Here is a 13,546-nt window from a genome sequence, read left to right as displayed (position 1 = left end):
GGGCTTAGTCTAGTAGTCAAATAATAAATGTAAACAGTGAGCCATCTGTCTTTCTTTTTGGGGCCTGTTGCTACTGAATAAAATATCCTACATCAAGTGTTTCATACCATGCTGTTCTTCATGGCTTATGTACCTTCTGTAAAAATGATGTCATCAAATGGGAAAATAGTATCAATGGTCTATTAACTGAATTATGCTATTCCAAGAGTCCCTTTGATCACAGTAAATCATTTTCACTATGTTCCAATGTTGGATTTCTTGCTTCATGTATTTTGGACTATGTGTGCCTATACAGTAAGCATGCGTTGAGCTTATTACAATTGTGTATCAGAAGCCATTTCTGGTTTGCTTGTCAATTACTGAAATGTAATCACATTTTTATTCATCTGCTATCTTCAAAGCATTCAGAATTAAAGTTCAAAGCTCTTCTCGTGTTCTCTATCTCACTGTTTTGAACACAGTGGTTGCTGTTTTATTGTGCTTTATTGCTTGACATGTTCCTGCCAGCCAGAGGACACGCATGGCAGGCAGCCAGCAGCAGCGAGTGAAAGGAACACAATGATCTTGTTAATAATAAAGGTGACATAATGTGAGTGTACCTGACTACACGCCTGAGGGGATGCTGTGCAAGGGTAATATTAAGTTCAGGAGATTGAGCGAGACAAGTCTGTAATATTTCTATGTAATTAAGGAGAATCAGCGGTTGTTGTTTTTAGTTTGGTGATTTACATCCAGTAGTAGTACCTTAGAAAGCTATTTAAGTTCCCTCTGAGAACAGTGTGCACTTTGCAGCCGCACTATAGAGAAGTGTTTGTTTTCACACACGGTCTGCGGTGTCCTCAGTCGGGCACTTCCTCAAGCAGATGCACAAGATCAATTTATGGGAACAAAAAGTGAAAGTCAGAAAAGTGTCCCTCATTTAAGGTCAACTGAGGACAGCTGTCCATGTTTTTTGTAGTTGTTTTTTTTACGTTTGTAATTAGTTAATGCTCGGCAAAAAAAACAGTAGCTCTTACCATTCCAACCTTTTGCCCCATCCAGTACATCATTACCTCACCACATGTATGTGGATGTAGCTGCAATCATAAGCAAAAGAAAAAATATATATCACACAATCAAAGATGATGTAGGACATAGAAATGCAGTTTCATCGTTATACACTCTACAAAACATAAACACATTTCTAAATATGGCCAAACACAAGTTGTTCTTACTAAGACATTTCCCTTCACACCACAGCTAGTTGTCTACATGCAGCAAAAATGGGTTCATATAATCCATAATTGTTACAATCCAGACTTGACCAATTGTACTACACGTCCTCAGTGCACCTCACCTAAGACCTCATCTGTATGCGGTCCATGTTCATGCTCACACGAAGAGGAATTTGTGTTGCTCCCTAGAACATTTTTCGCAAATTCATTCACTAATTAAATTGTAATTTTACAAATTGAGCAGCAGTTTGTGAGGTAAGCCCTTTTTAAATGCATGTAATTATTATAAAGAGCAGTACATATCTTAAACATTGATCAGTGAATATTGTTGCGCTGCAATATAGGAGTTAAATGCTATGTAGGCTAAATAACAAGTTTCCAAATCAGGCATATAATAATCAGATGTAGGCTACTGTACTCATCCATTTGGTTATAGTTCTAATAAAATAAAGAGTATAGTAGGCTAGGCTACTTATGAAATGTATAGTGAAATGTATGCGTCGTCTAACGGTCTAAGTATTTTATAGGAAACAGATATACAGACGTGTTTTGTGCTGAGCTGCAGTCAGTCAGCCAGTCCTCGCCGTGTGTGAATGAGTGTCAGTGTGTAAGCAACAGCACGTGGGTCCGGGTTCACCCAGGGACACAGCAGCCTGCGCCATCATCAGGAAGTCACACAGAACAGAATGTGCTGTACTAATCTGATTGAAAAACACACTGCCCTCCGCTGCGACGTGAGAGGAAATAAGAAGTTTCAACTAAACGGCTGAAAAGAGGATTCCCCTGACAACGTCTAGAGAAAGTGGACAGCTATAAGAAATAGCATCTAGGAGTGGATCCAGACTGGAAAGGAGGGTGGGTGTTCAAACATGGCGACCAAAAAAAGGCTGAGTGATAATGCTCTTGTGTCCCATTCTCTATGAGCCCTGTAGCACTTATAGTTAGGGCCCAACCCATATGGATTTTTAGGGTTGATACTGATATGAAGGGGGTTGGCCTGGCTGATTTATAGGCCAATATTTTTAAGTAATTTAATTTGATTTGATTAGAATTATTAGCCTATAGTTAAACATGTATTATCAAAGTTTCAATCATAGAATTATATCTAATAGATGTTGACCGATGTTTGATTTTCTAAGGCCGATGCCAATTTTGGGGGATTTTGAATGGCCGATGCCGATATACACAGCTGATATTTTTGGCCAAATAAAAAAAATAATCCTGTGTATGATGCCACTAGTGTCAGTGTTGAACTGTGACAGCAGGGGGCGCTGTACATTCATGTGTTGTAGGCACTTCAGAGGAAGCTTTTCTGAAAGACAAAAATAAGTAGATTCAAAAGCAAAAAAGATTAAGTCAATCTCTTATGGTTACGAAACTATAAACAAAAGTCTAAAACATAAAATAAATACAGTAAAACAGGTGTACACACTTGTGACAAATTTTCACAGAGATATTTTTCTGCGCCCCTGAGGCCTTGGAAGTTGTGGGAGGGTTCACTATGACTGTGCTTTTTCCGGTGCAAAACGGGAAGTCTCTAACATATTGATATATCGGTCAGGCCCTACTTATGGTAGCTCACACAGTACACAGTTTACCAAAGCCGTAGAGGGATAAAGACACCAAAAGTATAAAGATGTCCAGACCAACTTCATATCTTATGAGATTAAAATGTGTGTGACAATTTAGTATTTCTTGTTACTGAATATCTAATAGTGATAATTAAAAAAACAATTAAGTCCAGTTAATAATGTGAATAATGAAGCAAGGGGAAGTGTTCTACAGTGGGCTGCAGAAGTTTAGGAATAACACTTAGCATTATAGAGACAAAAATCAGAGGTTAAAGATATATCATTTTTGGCCAAAATGAGCCAAGGACTATTTGGAGAAGAAGGTGCAGAGAATTTCATGAAGATCTGTCCAACTGTTAAACCTGGGGGTAGATCCTAGGGGTTTGGCACAAAGTAGAATGAAACATTGCTCAAATCATTTCCAACCAATTCTGGAGGAAACGTCACACCATCTGCGACAAAGCTGAAGTTAAATTGACTTCTACAAATGGGTAACTATCGTAAACACACCTCGAAAATCCCGATGGACGAAAGGGCTGCACAATAAATCGCAAAAAATATCATATCGTGATACTAGGTGATTCAATATCTGTATTGCAAGAAGCCACAACATATAGCAACATCAAGTCTTCATCGGACTGAGATCGACAAATGTTTTTAAAAACTCAGCCAAAATGTAACGGTAATGGCTCATCCTTGTGCCCTTTGGCGATCATTTCATATTGGCTTTGCTTCATTATGGACATTGTCGGAGTCATGTGTCACCACTAGGAGGTGCTGTGGTGGTGCTCTATAAATGGGGAGCCACTCCTGAGTCCCACAGGTGTTGGCAATCCAGAACAGCACAGTCTGTTGACCGCTTCACTGTTTGTGATTTTAGCCTTTTGTGGAACTAATTAACTGGATGTTATGACATGAATGAATGGATGAATATTTATATGAATTTTAACTTAATAAAGCAGCTGTAGTTTTGTAGAATTTGACTCTTCGGATTTGTATTGAAATGCACAGTCAGTGCATTTCTTAGGCTACTATTCCTGGATTTGCTGCCCTCATCGGTCTAAATGGGATTAAGCCGAAATACACATTATTGGAATTTTTCATCCAGAGTGTCTAAACCTTCGCACTGTAACTACATGCATGGTTGGTGTCTTGTCACGCTACAGTGCAAACAACCATCATACGAAAAAGTTCAACTGGGTTCTTTTTTCAATGAAAACATTTTAAGGCAGTACGGTTCTCAAGAGTTGTAGATATTATAATTGTTAATTCTAAATTTAAGTTTATTACAATATTTTCCTAATGCCTTGTTGGTTTAAGCTGGGACAAGCTGTGCCATCTATCAATCAGATACTGGACCCCACTCTGGCTTTTGTATTATGTGCTTCACTTTCACTGGACTAGACAGTCATTTCTTGGAAAAGTGATGGCCATACAAATAGATTATGTCATGTCATCTACAACAACAAAAATATATATTAGTTTGCCTAAAGGTTTTCTACAGACAGCTTGATCCTGCTACACCCATGTCATCATACAGTTTCATATGCAAACTCTAAAGGTGATATATTTCTTCGATAACAAGAGTGATGCAGCTAATTCCCGTGGTGAAAACAAACTTTAATTTTCTACAATGAAGCAATCGACTAAATGATTCCCAACCCGGTTGTTTCCAAGTAGGCTATTAGATTAAGAGAAGCTGGGGTACCTGACTTTTTGTTGTTGTAAAATTTGTTTTTACCACCATAGAATATGTAGTAAACACAGCAAAAAAAAAAGAGATAGAAGATAGAAGTAGAATCTAAATTAGTGAAATTTATGTTGAGGGTGGTCCCCCCTTCTTCACTTTGCCACCTCCAAAGCTGTAGCCTTCACACTCTTGAAATGTAAAAAAAATTCTTGAGTAATTCGGACATGCAGAGAGCTCGAAACGAGTTTGGGCCAAATAAAATAAAATCACAGTTTGTGCAGGAAAAATCAGCTTTAAGAGCATAATCTAGGCATTGGTTGCACGTTTTCTACGCTCCTGTCAGTCTTTTGAGTTTTATTTTTGCTTTTATTTTGTAACCCTTGATATTTAAACATTTTAATCAGTGTTTCGTGTCGCACCATTCCACCAGAAGAAAATTCCTAGTTAGTGAATTCTGACATTTAGAGACCAAACATTATCCTATACCTACCCCATCCTAAATCAACACTAAAATATGACTTTGAACGTATAAAAAAAATGGTGTGAGTAAGTAAAATGCTAAATAAAATAGTGTTTAGAGTCCCCGACTAGCGACGCTAGACTTGAATGGGCGATGAAACTAAACTTGTTTATGTGTAGCAGCCCAGTGGAAGGATGCTTAACTGAGTTCTGTGTAGACTATACCTTTATCGATGCTGCAATAGAGGAAAGCACTATTGAACAAAGACAACCAAAGTCCCTCTTGATAAAACTACAAAACAAAAAACTGGACGAGGAAATGACCTGTGGGTCGTGCAGCCCAAGTGAACTCCAATCCAGTAGGTGTCGCTGTGCGCACTGTCTTCAAATAGTACAGCTCACTCTGGCTCGCTCTGGCTACTGCAGCTGCTGCGCTAACCCTTGATGCTAACATCTGAGGGAACATTGCGCAGACGGATGCTGTAAAATCTACTGTCCCGAAAGAAGGTACGCACTTTGATTAGACTGGCGAATTTGTGGTTAAACTTGTTGTGTAGCCTCTATGCATTTATACACATTAATGTTCCTTTTATGTAATACCTAGAATGAACTGTTTCGAGCACATATAGCTAGCCTAGCTTCCATCTCGGTCTTGAACATTTTCTTTTCCCAAATCCGTGAATCCGAAAGGTAGACCCAAGGCACTATCAGCTTCACAGCTTTAAAGAAAGCATATACATTAGCGTTACAAAAACAAGATGTAGCATGTTATTTTGTCTTGTCTTGTATTTTATTTGACTGGGCGAAGTCGTCAATTTGGAGTCAAATCTTAACTTGTGTTCTTTGTCATTGTTCAGGAAAGGATTGTTTACTTCTTTCCGAGATTTATTTGGTCATCAAAATGGGAGGTAAGCTAAACTTCCAAACTGTAGAAATTGTTTGATATGACTGGTATAAACTTATCCGTGATGATGAGTCAAGTACATGAATTGTTGTCGTGTAGGACAACCATTATCAGTACGTATCGGTTCAAGTTTGATTTGCCTCTGTAGATCCTGCTCTTCACAGAGACTGTCCACTTGATTGCAAGGTTTATGTTGGAAATTTGGGAAACAATGGAAACAAAACTGAACTTGAGAGGGCGTTTGGATACTATGGTCCATTGAGAAGTGTGTGGGTCGCCAGGAATCCTCCAGGCTTTGCTTTTGTAGAGTTTGAAGATCCCAGAGATGCAACAGATGCTGTGAGGGAACTGGATGGAAGGTAATTTACAGGATTCTATAATGTCTCTCTATTCTGTTTCAGTGTTCTGCTGTTGTGCAATAATGACCTATTGTGTTTTGCAGGACTATGTGCGGCTGTCGTGTGCGTGTAGAGTTGTCTACTGGAGAGAAGCGTTCAAGAAGTCGTGCCCCGCCTCCATCCTGGGGCAGAAGGCCTCGGGATGACTTCAGGCGGCGGAGTCCTCTAGTCAAGCGCCGGTAAGTATTCCTTATTTTGTCTAATTAATGTAATGCATAAATCTCTCTAAACTTAACTCTCTACTGACAGTTTGAGAGCAAATATGCAGCAGGAGTGACGTTTGTTCATTGATGTATTGGTGACCTGTCACTCCATTGTTATATATAAGTGTTTACAAATTAAAATATTATCAATTGCTTTTCTAAATAAAATAAAATATCAAAGTTTACATGTAGCATACCGTATTAACTAATGTATCACAGATTTGTTGATAGATGCATTCTGTAGGTGTACATTTTGTTTCCCAAGTTCATTTGGCAATATATTAATAAAGTGAACCCCGTTGCAGAGTCGCCACGCTTCTCTCCATCTGAGTCAATCAACTAGCCCTCTTTCAGCATCATGTGACTGCTGAGCAGCGAGCCGTCAGCTTGGCTGATGTTGTCACATGACCAAGGCACCAACCATCAGGTTCCACCAACTATTGGTTCCTGAGCACGCAGCTCCTTCCCAGCATCCTCCTCCTCTTCTCAACTTTTATTCAGTCGCCAGTGGTCCGCTTCACATTATCTGCCAATCAGCATCTTTACTTATCTTATCTCCAAACAACTTCAGTATCAACGGGAACAGCCCATGGCTTACGTCCCTCCGCATCCTTTCCCTATAAAGGCAGGACAAATCTACAACATTCAACAAACCACCAACAATCTTCATTTCAGCATTTGCTTCATGTGGCAAATCCTCTCTGCAATTTGACCTCCCTCTCCATCAGTCTGGCTTCTTTCCATCATTTCTATCTTGTCCAAACCCCCAAAATAGTAAGTTACTTTTATCCTGCTTTTTGTAGTTTGTCCTTAATGTAGCTCTCACAGCTGCCTAATACCTGTATCTCAGCAGTTATAAGTCAATATGCCATTAAAAGTATGGCGCTACAAAAATCTACAACCAAGCAGCATTTTAAAAATCAACTAAATCAAATTTCCATGAAAATCTAATTTTAAAAAGATAAAACAATAGTCAATAATTATCCAGTTGTCCAATATATCACTCAAGAGGCAGTGCTATATATTAGATAATTGAGCTCTCTTGATTATAGTCTAAAATGTGGCTGCAGGATGATGATCCCTTTTAAACATGAGGGGACTCATTCACGGACAAGAATTATCCTTTACTACACACATGTAGCCACATTTCTACTCTTAACCTTATCCCTTTGCAGGTGGCCTTCAGTGACTTGTTCATTTTAAAATTCTCACCATTTTCACATTCACATCTTAGATCACCGAGGAGGAAGAGCGGAAGTCGCAGCCGTAGTCGGTGAGTTTAAGCAAAAGTGGTTTCCTTCATCACTAATTTATAAGCAACAATATTACTGAAGCATTATTTATATATATATATATTTGTTTTATTAGTTCTATGTCAAGGGAAAAGCGTAGGTACCGCTCGCTCTCCCGGGAAAAGACCCGCAAGCGCTCACGATCTCTTTCTAGGTCCAGGAGGTAAGTTATTGGACATTGTGTAAAATAGATCACTTGGATTTTTGACATTTAGCATTATAATTATGTAATTGTTATATACTGTATGTAGACGATGCGTTTTTAATCAATTTCTATTTTCTTTATAGTCGTTCCCGGTCTTTCGAGAGAAAATGAAGATGTGAACTATCTGCTTGATTTTGCTATGGTCAATGGAAAATAACAGACATCAGTTGGCATCTTACTGTCCTCAGAATGTCGTTTTATTTTTTTGTTTTTGTTTTTTAGCTGTCTTGCATAAAATGTCACCCGTTGACCAAACAAAAGATTGAATGTCCTTTTTAATGGGTATGCAGATTTTTTATTTTTATGTTCTGAAAAGTACTCCCTTAAATCAAACAATTGGATTTTACATGTTTGCAATCTTGATTTTTTTGATTTTTTTTATCTTCATCTTTTTATCTGTTCAATCCTTTTTTATTTTATTTTACACAAACACTCCTGTTTCTGCGGTTTGTTTACATGTGTCCAGACTAAACGGGACAGTACATTGCTGGTCCGTTTGTTTACAGGTTTCTCTGAGTCACTTAAAAACACTTTTTTTTTTCTGTTATTAACTGATGCTTTTTCAAAAAGAGTAATAGTTAAATATAGTTACATTTATGTCCATAGCAACTTTGTCAATAAATGGCTTTTAAATGTGATTTCTGCTTGTGCATTTTACCATAGTTATTAAAGCCTATTGTCCCATATATATATTTACACATTAGCACATATAAAGAAAAAGAACAGCAGATAGACTGTTGAAGATATACTGTTGCATATTAATAAAGGATATGCCACTTTCCCTTAAACCCAGCCAGATGTGTTCCAAAGAATAGCCTATAACAAACACGAACCCCCTTTTCCCCCCCAAACAACAAAAAATCTTTTTCTGTAACAATACCATTGCTCTGAAACAAGTATTGAGAGAAAAAGTGTTTGTATAAAGCTATTGGAAACGTAATGCAAAAGTCCTCAGTGTTGACACTATATGCATTATAGTTGGCAGTTTTCAGAGATTTTTATGCTGAAACAAAACCTAGGTGTGATGTGTTTTGAGGACGTGTTTCACAGTCTCTGCGTGCGGACTGACAGAACTGGAAGTGTAAATAACAGGAAGTAGCGAGTGTTGCTGAAACTCCACTGCAGCCAGCCCCATGAGCCAATCTCACTTTTGAGCAGGCACTTTAAAGTGACATTACAAAGTCCTCCTCACGCGGGAGACAGCGGCGCAGAGGGGTAAGTGAACACTATGTACTCTGTAAATGTAGCCTGTATGGTCTGTTCAGTTAAAAGTAGCCGACTCCTGCAGTGTATTTGAGTAATACATAGTTGCCGCTCCATGCTTTGAAAACAATTATTTCAAAGCACCGTAGAAGTGGAGGCAGTAAAACTAAAAGTCCTTTTAAAGTAGGACTATATACAACCTTAAACCCCTTTCATAACACGGTTACATATTTTTTTTGCTTTAAAGGACATTGTGTAAACATACCAACAGTCACTTTACCCTGTGTAGGCTTATATGTTTCTGCAGGAACAAACACTAGCGTTTGCTCAGGTTAAGAAATCAAACAGTTAACCCGCATAAATTGCGATTACATGACAATGTATTTTGATCTAGGGGAGAAGACTGGAAGTCATGTCTACGTCAAAGAAAAAGCGTCTGGGCTCTCAACGCCGTGCACTAAATGTAGGAGAATCTCCGGAAACCAGTGACAAAGCCACAAGTTCACCGGTACCGCAAGGTAGACAAAGAGCAGATGCAACAGCTGATTTAACTTTGAGCCCTGACGGTGCAAAATCTGAAACATCTACAAGGAAGAAAAAGTTGGGCTCTCAACGTGGCAATAAAGGGAAACTGCAGTCAGGTCACAAACCAATAGAGGAAGTGCAAGGCAGTACAACTACACACTCCCAAGCTTTAGGAATCAACAGTGAGAGCACTGATGAGTCCCTGGAAAGAAATATTAAATCTACATTTCCAGAAAGTGAAGCAGCTGGTTCAGATTTGGTGTGTCATGACTCTTCAAATGTCGGTTTATCAACAATAACAGAAGCAATGTCTCCAAAAAGTGACTCCCAGGACACTATGATGGACTCCGCATCTGATTTACTTTTGACAGTTGTCCAAACTGAAATATCCAGTACTGAAGAGGGTGTGTTAAGTGAAAAGGACCAAGCACAACAAATGCCAGACATATTTGAAGCAACCATCCCTGCAGGTGTGACTGGAGAAAGCTCAGGCGCTGTCAGATTAATTGAACATGAAGAGATCATAGTCGAAGAGTCACATGACCATAATAAACAAAACACAGAAGACAAGGCAGGGCCCGTTGAAAAACCAGTTTGTATAGACAATAGTTCTCTGCCAACTGCAAAACCAAGAAAAATGGGCTCCAGTCGTAGGAAAAAGGTTAATCTCATAGAATTGCAAGATGAAGATTCTGAAAGAGCAATGGAAAGTGATTTATCCATTGCAATAAAAGCACCTGACCCCACAATTTTAGATAACACTCAGGTAGTTAATGTTTGTGTTACTGCAACAGGAGTGACCTACAAAGAGGAAGGTCAAGTAGAGACTAATTTGTCACCAAAAGTAAATGAAGATAAAACAGATATGGAGGATTTATGTGATGTAGCTAGTTCTAATCTTTCAGAAGTCAAAGATTTTGAGGAACTACACACTGAAAATGTGTTGGCTAAAATTATTGCACAAGGTGACCAAAAGCAGGAGTCTAAAGGCAGTGAAGACCTGTCAGTTTGTCTGCAGAACAATGACCTTTCAGAATTGTCTTTAGTGGAGATTCCACCGACATGTGGCACAAATGCATTTGAGGATGTTGAAACAAAAATACCCCAAACAGGAGAAAACACCACTCTACAAGTGTATTATGAATCAGAGGAGACAAATAAAGACATTACAAACAAGGACTCTTTAAAAACAACAGAATTTGCCGTAGCACCAGAAGCTAACAGCTCTGTGGAGCCTGTAGATGGTCAAAACAATGTTGAGCAACCAGAACCTCTGATAAGTTTTAGTGATGGAGTAAGCATTGCCCAGGTTTATAAAGGAGACAAGGATGTAAATCTCAAGGAGGAAGAGCCATTTGACTTTTCTCTACAAATCCCACAGTTAGTTGACAATGCACCAACCTCTACTCCAGATATTAACGTAAATGATGTTGAGGAAGCAAAAATACTTGGAATGGAAGACAGCCCCTCACAGCCAGTTTGTGATAAATCTCTGCCGGTTGATGAGGCAGCAAAGGATAATGCAACAGAAGAATCCTTAAACACAACAGCAGCGGTTCAAGAGCCAATCATAGAAAGTGATGCCTATCTGAAAGAAAGCGTCAACTTAGATTTGTCTCCAAATGAAGATTCAGACGAATCATCTGTGACTGAAGATATGTCTGAATCTAGTTCAGAAAGTACATCTTCAGATGATGAACCAATTCTTGATGAACAAAAGCCGTCTATAGAAGAGATACAGTTAGATCAAAACATAGATATAGTTAATATAAGCACAACTACTGAGACTGTTGATGCTAATAAAAATGAGAGCGGTGTTTCGCAGACTGAAGATGCACATCAAATAACTCCATCTGTGAGTGAGACACCCGGTGAAACCAAATTAGGGTCTAATAGTAACCTTTTAGGCCAACAATCAGAACCACTGATAGATATGACAGACGGAGTAAACACAGTTTCTAATGAGCCTTACAAAGAAAACCAAGATCTCAGCCATGAACAGTTAATTGATCTGCAGAAGGACATGCCTTCAGAAACTAAGAGGACCCCAAACCCACATATGGAGGAAATAAATGCACTGGCGAGTTCTTCTTTTCCAGTTATTACTGCGAGTGTGGATGATGTAACTGCTACATGGGATGTGCAGGAGAAAAAAATCACACCAAATATAGTTATTGGAGAAATACAAATTGAGTCTGAACTTGAGGAACAGAGCCGAGAATTGCCCATGGAAAATAAAGATCCGGCAGCTAAACCTGACGAAATGGACAAGGTCTCTCTTACACAGGAAAGCACTGTGTCTGATATTGAAGTGTCTGATACAGTGCAATCTACAGAGCAACAACTTAACAATGAAACTGTTGGAGAACCATTTGAAAATGTTCAAAAACTTGATGCAGATTTAAATGCACCTGATACTGATCCCAGTCATGGTCCAGTGAGAAGAAAATTTGGCTCAAGTCGGCGATCAAAAGCTAGAAAAGATGTTACTCAAGTTACGACTGTTGACGATGAAGATGCTCTATCAGCCGAGAATGAAAATCTATCATCTAGCATAGATGTGCAAACAGATGAACAAAGTGAAGCAATTAAGAAAGAGGATGATATGAATGTTGCAGAGGCAGTGGATGCAGCAGTGAGAGAACTGTCATCACCAAAGGAAGGAATGGAAATGGATCAGATGAAAGAAAAGTTATTTGAAGTTCAAGCTAATATTTTGGTTCCTGATGAAAATGTGTCTGTAAAGGTGGAAGATGGGATTAGCCCATCCACAACAAAAAATACAAGTCATGACTTTGTTCTCAGTGAGGTCAGTACCGATGAAAACCAAATAGAGAATAATGGTCAAAGGGACGAGTCGTCTACACTCTTTACTATACAAGTCCCAATTTCAGATGACACAGATGCAACTCTAGCCACTACGCAACCAGATGTTCCTGTCAGTGTGGACGATGGTTTTGCTAAAGACTCAAATCTCAATGAAGATAATAAACTTGGCTCTAGCCACACGCCTGAAGAAACAAATTTAGAAACAAAAACTGAGTCCCTTATTGAAGAAAAGAGCCAAGAAATGACTAAAGAGAATGATGTAGTTGCTGAAAAAACACAAGTTGAGCCTGTTCAAATGACAGAAATATCCACGGACAATGAGAACTGGGCAGCTTTACAAGATGAATTAGTAAAAAGCCCTATACATGTTCATGATGATGCCTTGAAGACAACAGAAGTGACAACATTGTTGGAGGTGGAGAAAACTGTAGATGATGAATTATCAAATGTTACAGACAATCAAGTATTAGGCAATGTGACGGAACCAAAATCTAATGCTCAACAAAGTGACGTCGGTGCTGAAAGTTATACATTAAAAGAGACTTTAAATGTTCATCAATTAACCTACATATCAGACAGTGAGACGCCTGAAGAGATGGATAACTCCTCTTTACAACAAGGCAAGCAACCAGACCTTGCGGACTCTATGGTGGAACCATCGGAAACAGTTAAATTGAGTAATACGTCTGATAGTGATGCACACCATAATCTGAGAAGAAAACTGGGCTCAAGTCGACGAGTAAGAAGAAACCAGTTGGAGGAGATTCTCACAGACAGTAAAGATTCTTCATCAATTGACAATGAAGATGATAATAAAGTTCCTGAGTTTGTAGAAGCTTCTTCAGCAGAAGAGATCATTAGTTCAGATGTTGTATCAGAATTGGATGCAGAACCCATGAATCAAGAACAAACCGTTGATTCTACACAAGAAAAAGAAATGAATACTCAAGTTGTATCCCTTGATGAAAAAGCAATAGATGTCCAAAAGGAAATTCCAGAAGTGATGGTAGAAAATTTCACAATAATAGACCTGAAAGACAAAGGTATTGTGAA

General features: G+C 38.7%; 1 protein-coding gene across 1 annotated transcript; it reads left to right on the top strand.

Moving 5' to 3' along the window:
- The first annotated feature begins 5,347 nt into the window (after nt 1–5,347).
- Nucleotides 5,348–8,574, top strand: srsf3a (serine and arginine rich splicing factor 3a). Its single transcript, XM_079578225.1, has 7 exons — nt 5,348–5,441; nt 5,792–5,842; nt 5,987–6,197; nt 6,281–6,415; nt 7,674–7,712; nt 7,808–7,894; nt 8,020–8,574. The coding sequence occupies exons 2-7, from the start codon at nt 5,836–5,838 to the stop codon at nt 8,045–8,047; spliced, it is 507 nt and encodes a 168-aa protein (XP_079434351.1). The 5' UTR covers nt 5,348–5,441; nt 5,792–5,835; the 3' UTR covers nt 8,048–8,574.
- The last annotated feature ends 4,972 nt before the right edge of the window (nt 8,575–13,546 follow it).

This window comes from Gobius niger, assembly GCF_951799975.1.
Source record: "Gobius niger genome assembly, chromosome: 20".
In the NCBI taxonomy this organism is placed as follows: domain Eukaryota; kingdom Metazoa; phylum Chordata; class Actinopteri; order Gobiiformes; family Gobiidae; genus Gobius; species Gobius niger.
Note: the sequence above shows the minus strand (reverse complement) of the source record. Positions and strands in the feature narration are given on the sequence as shown.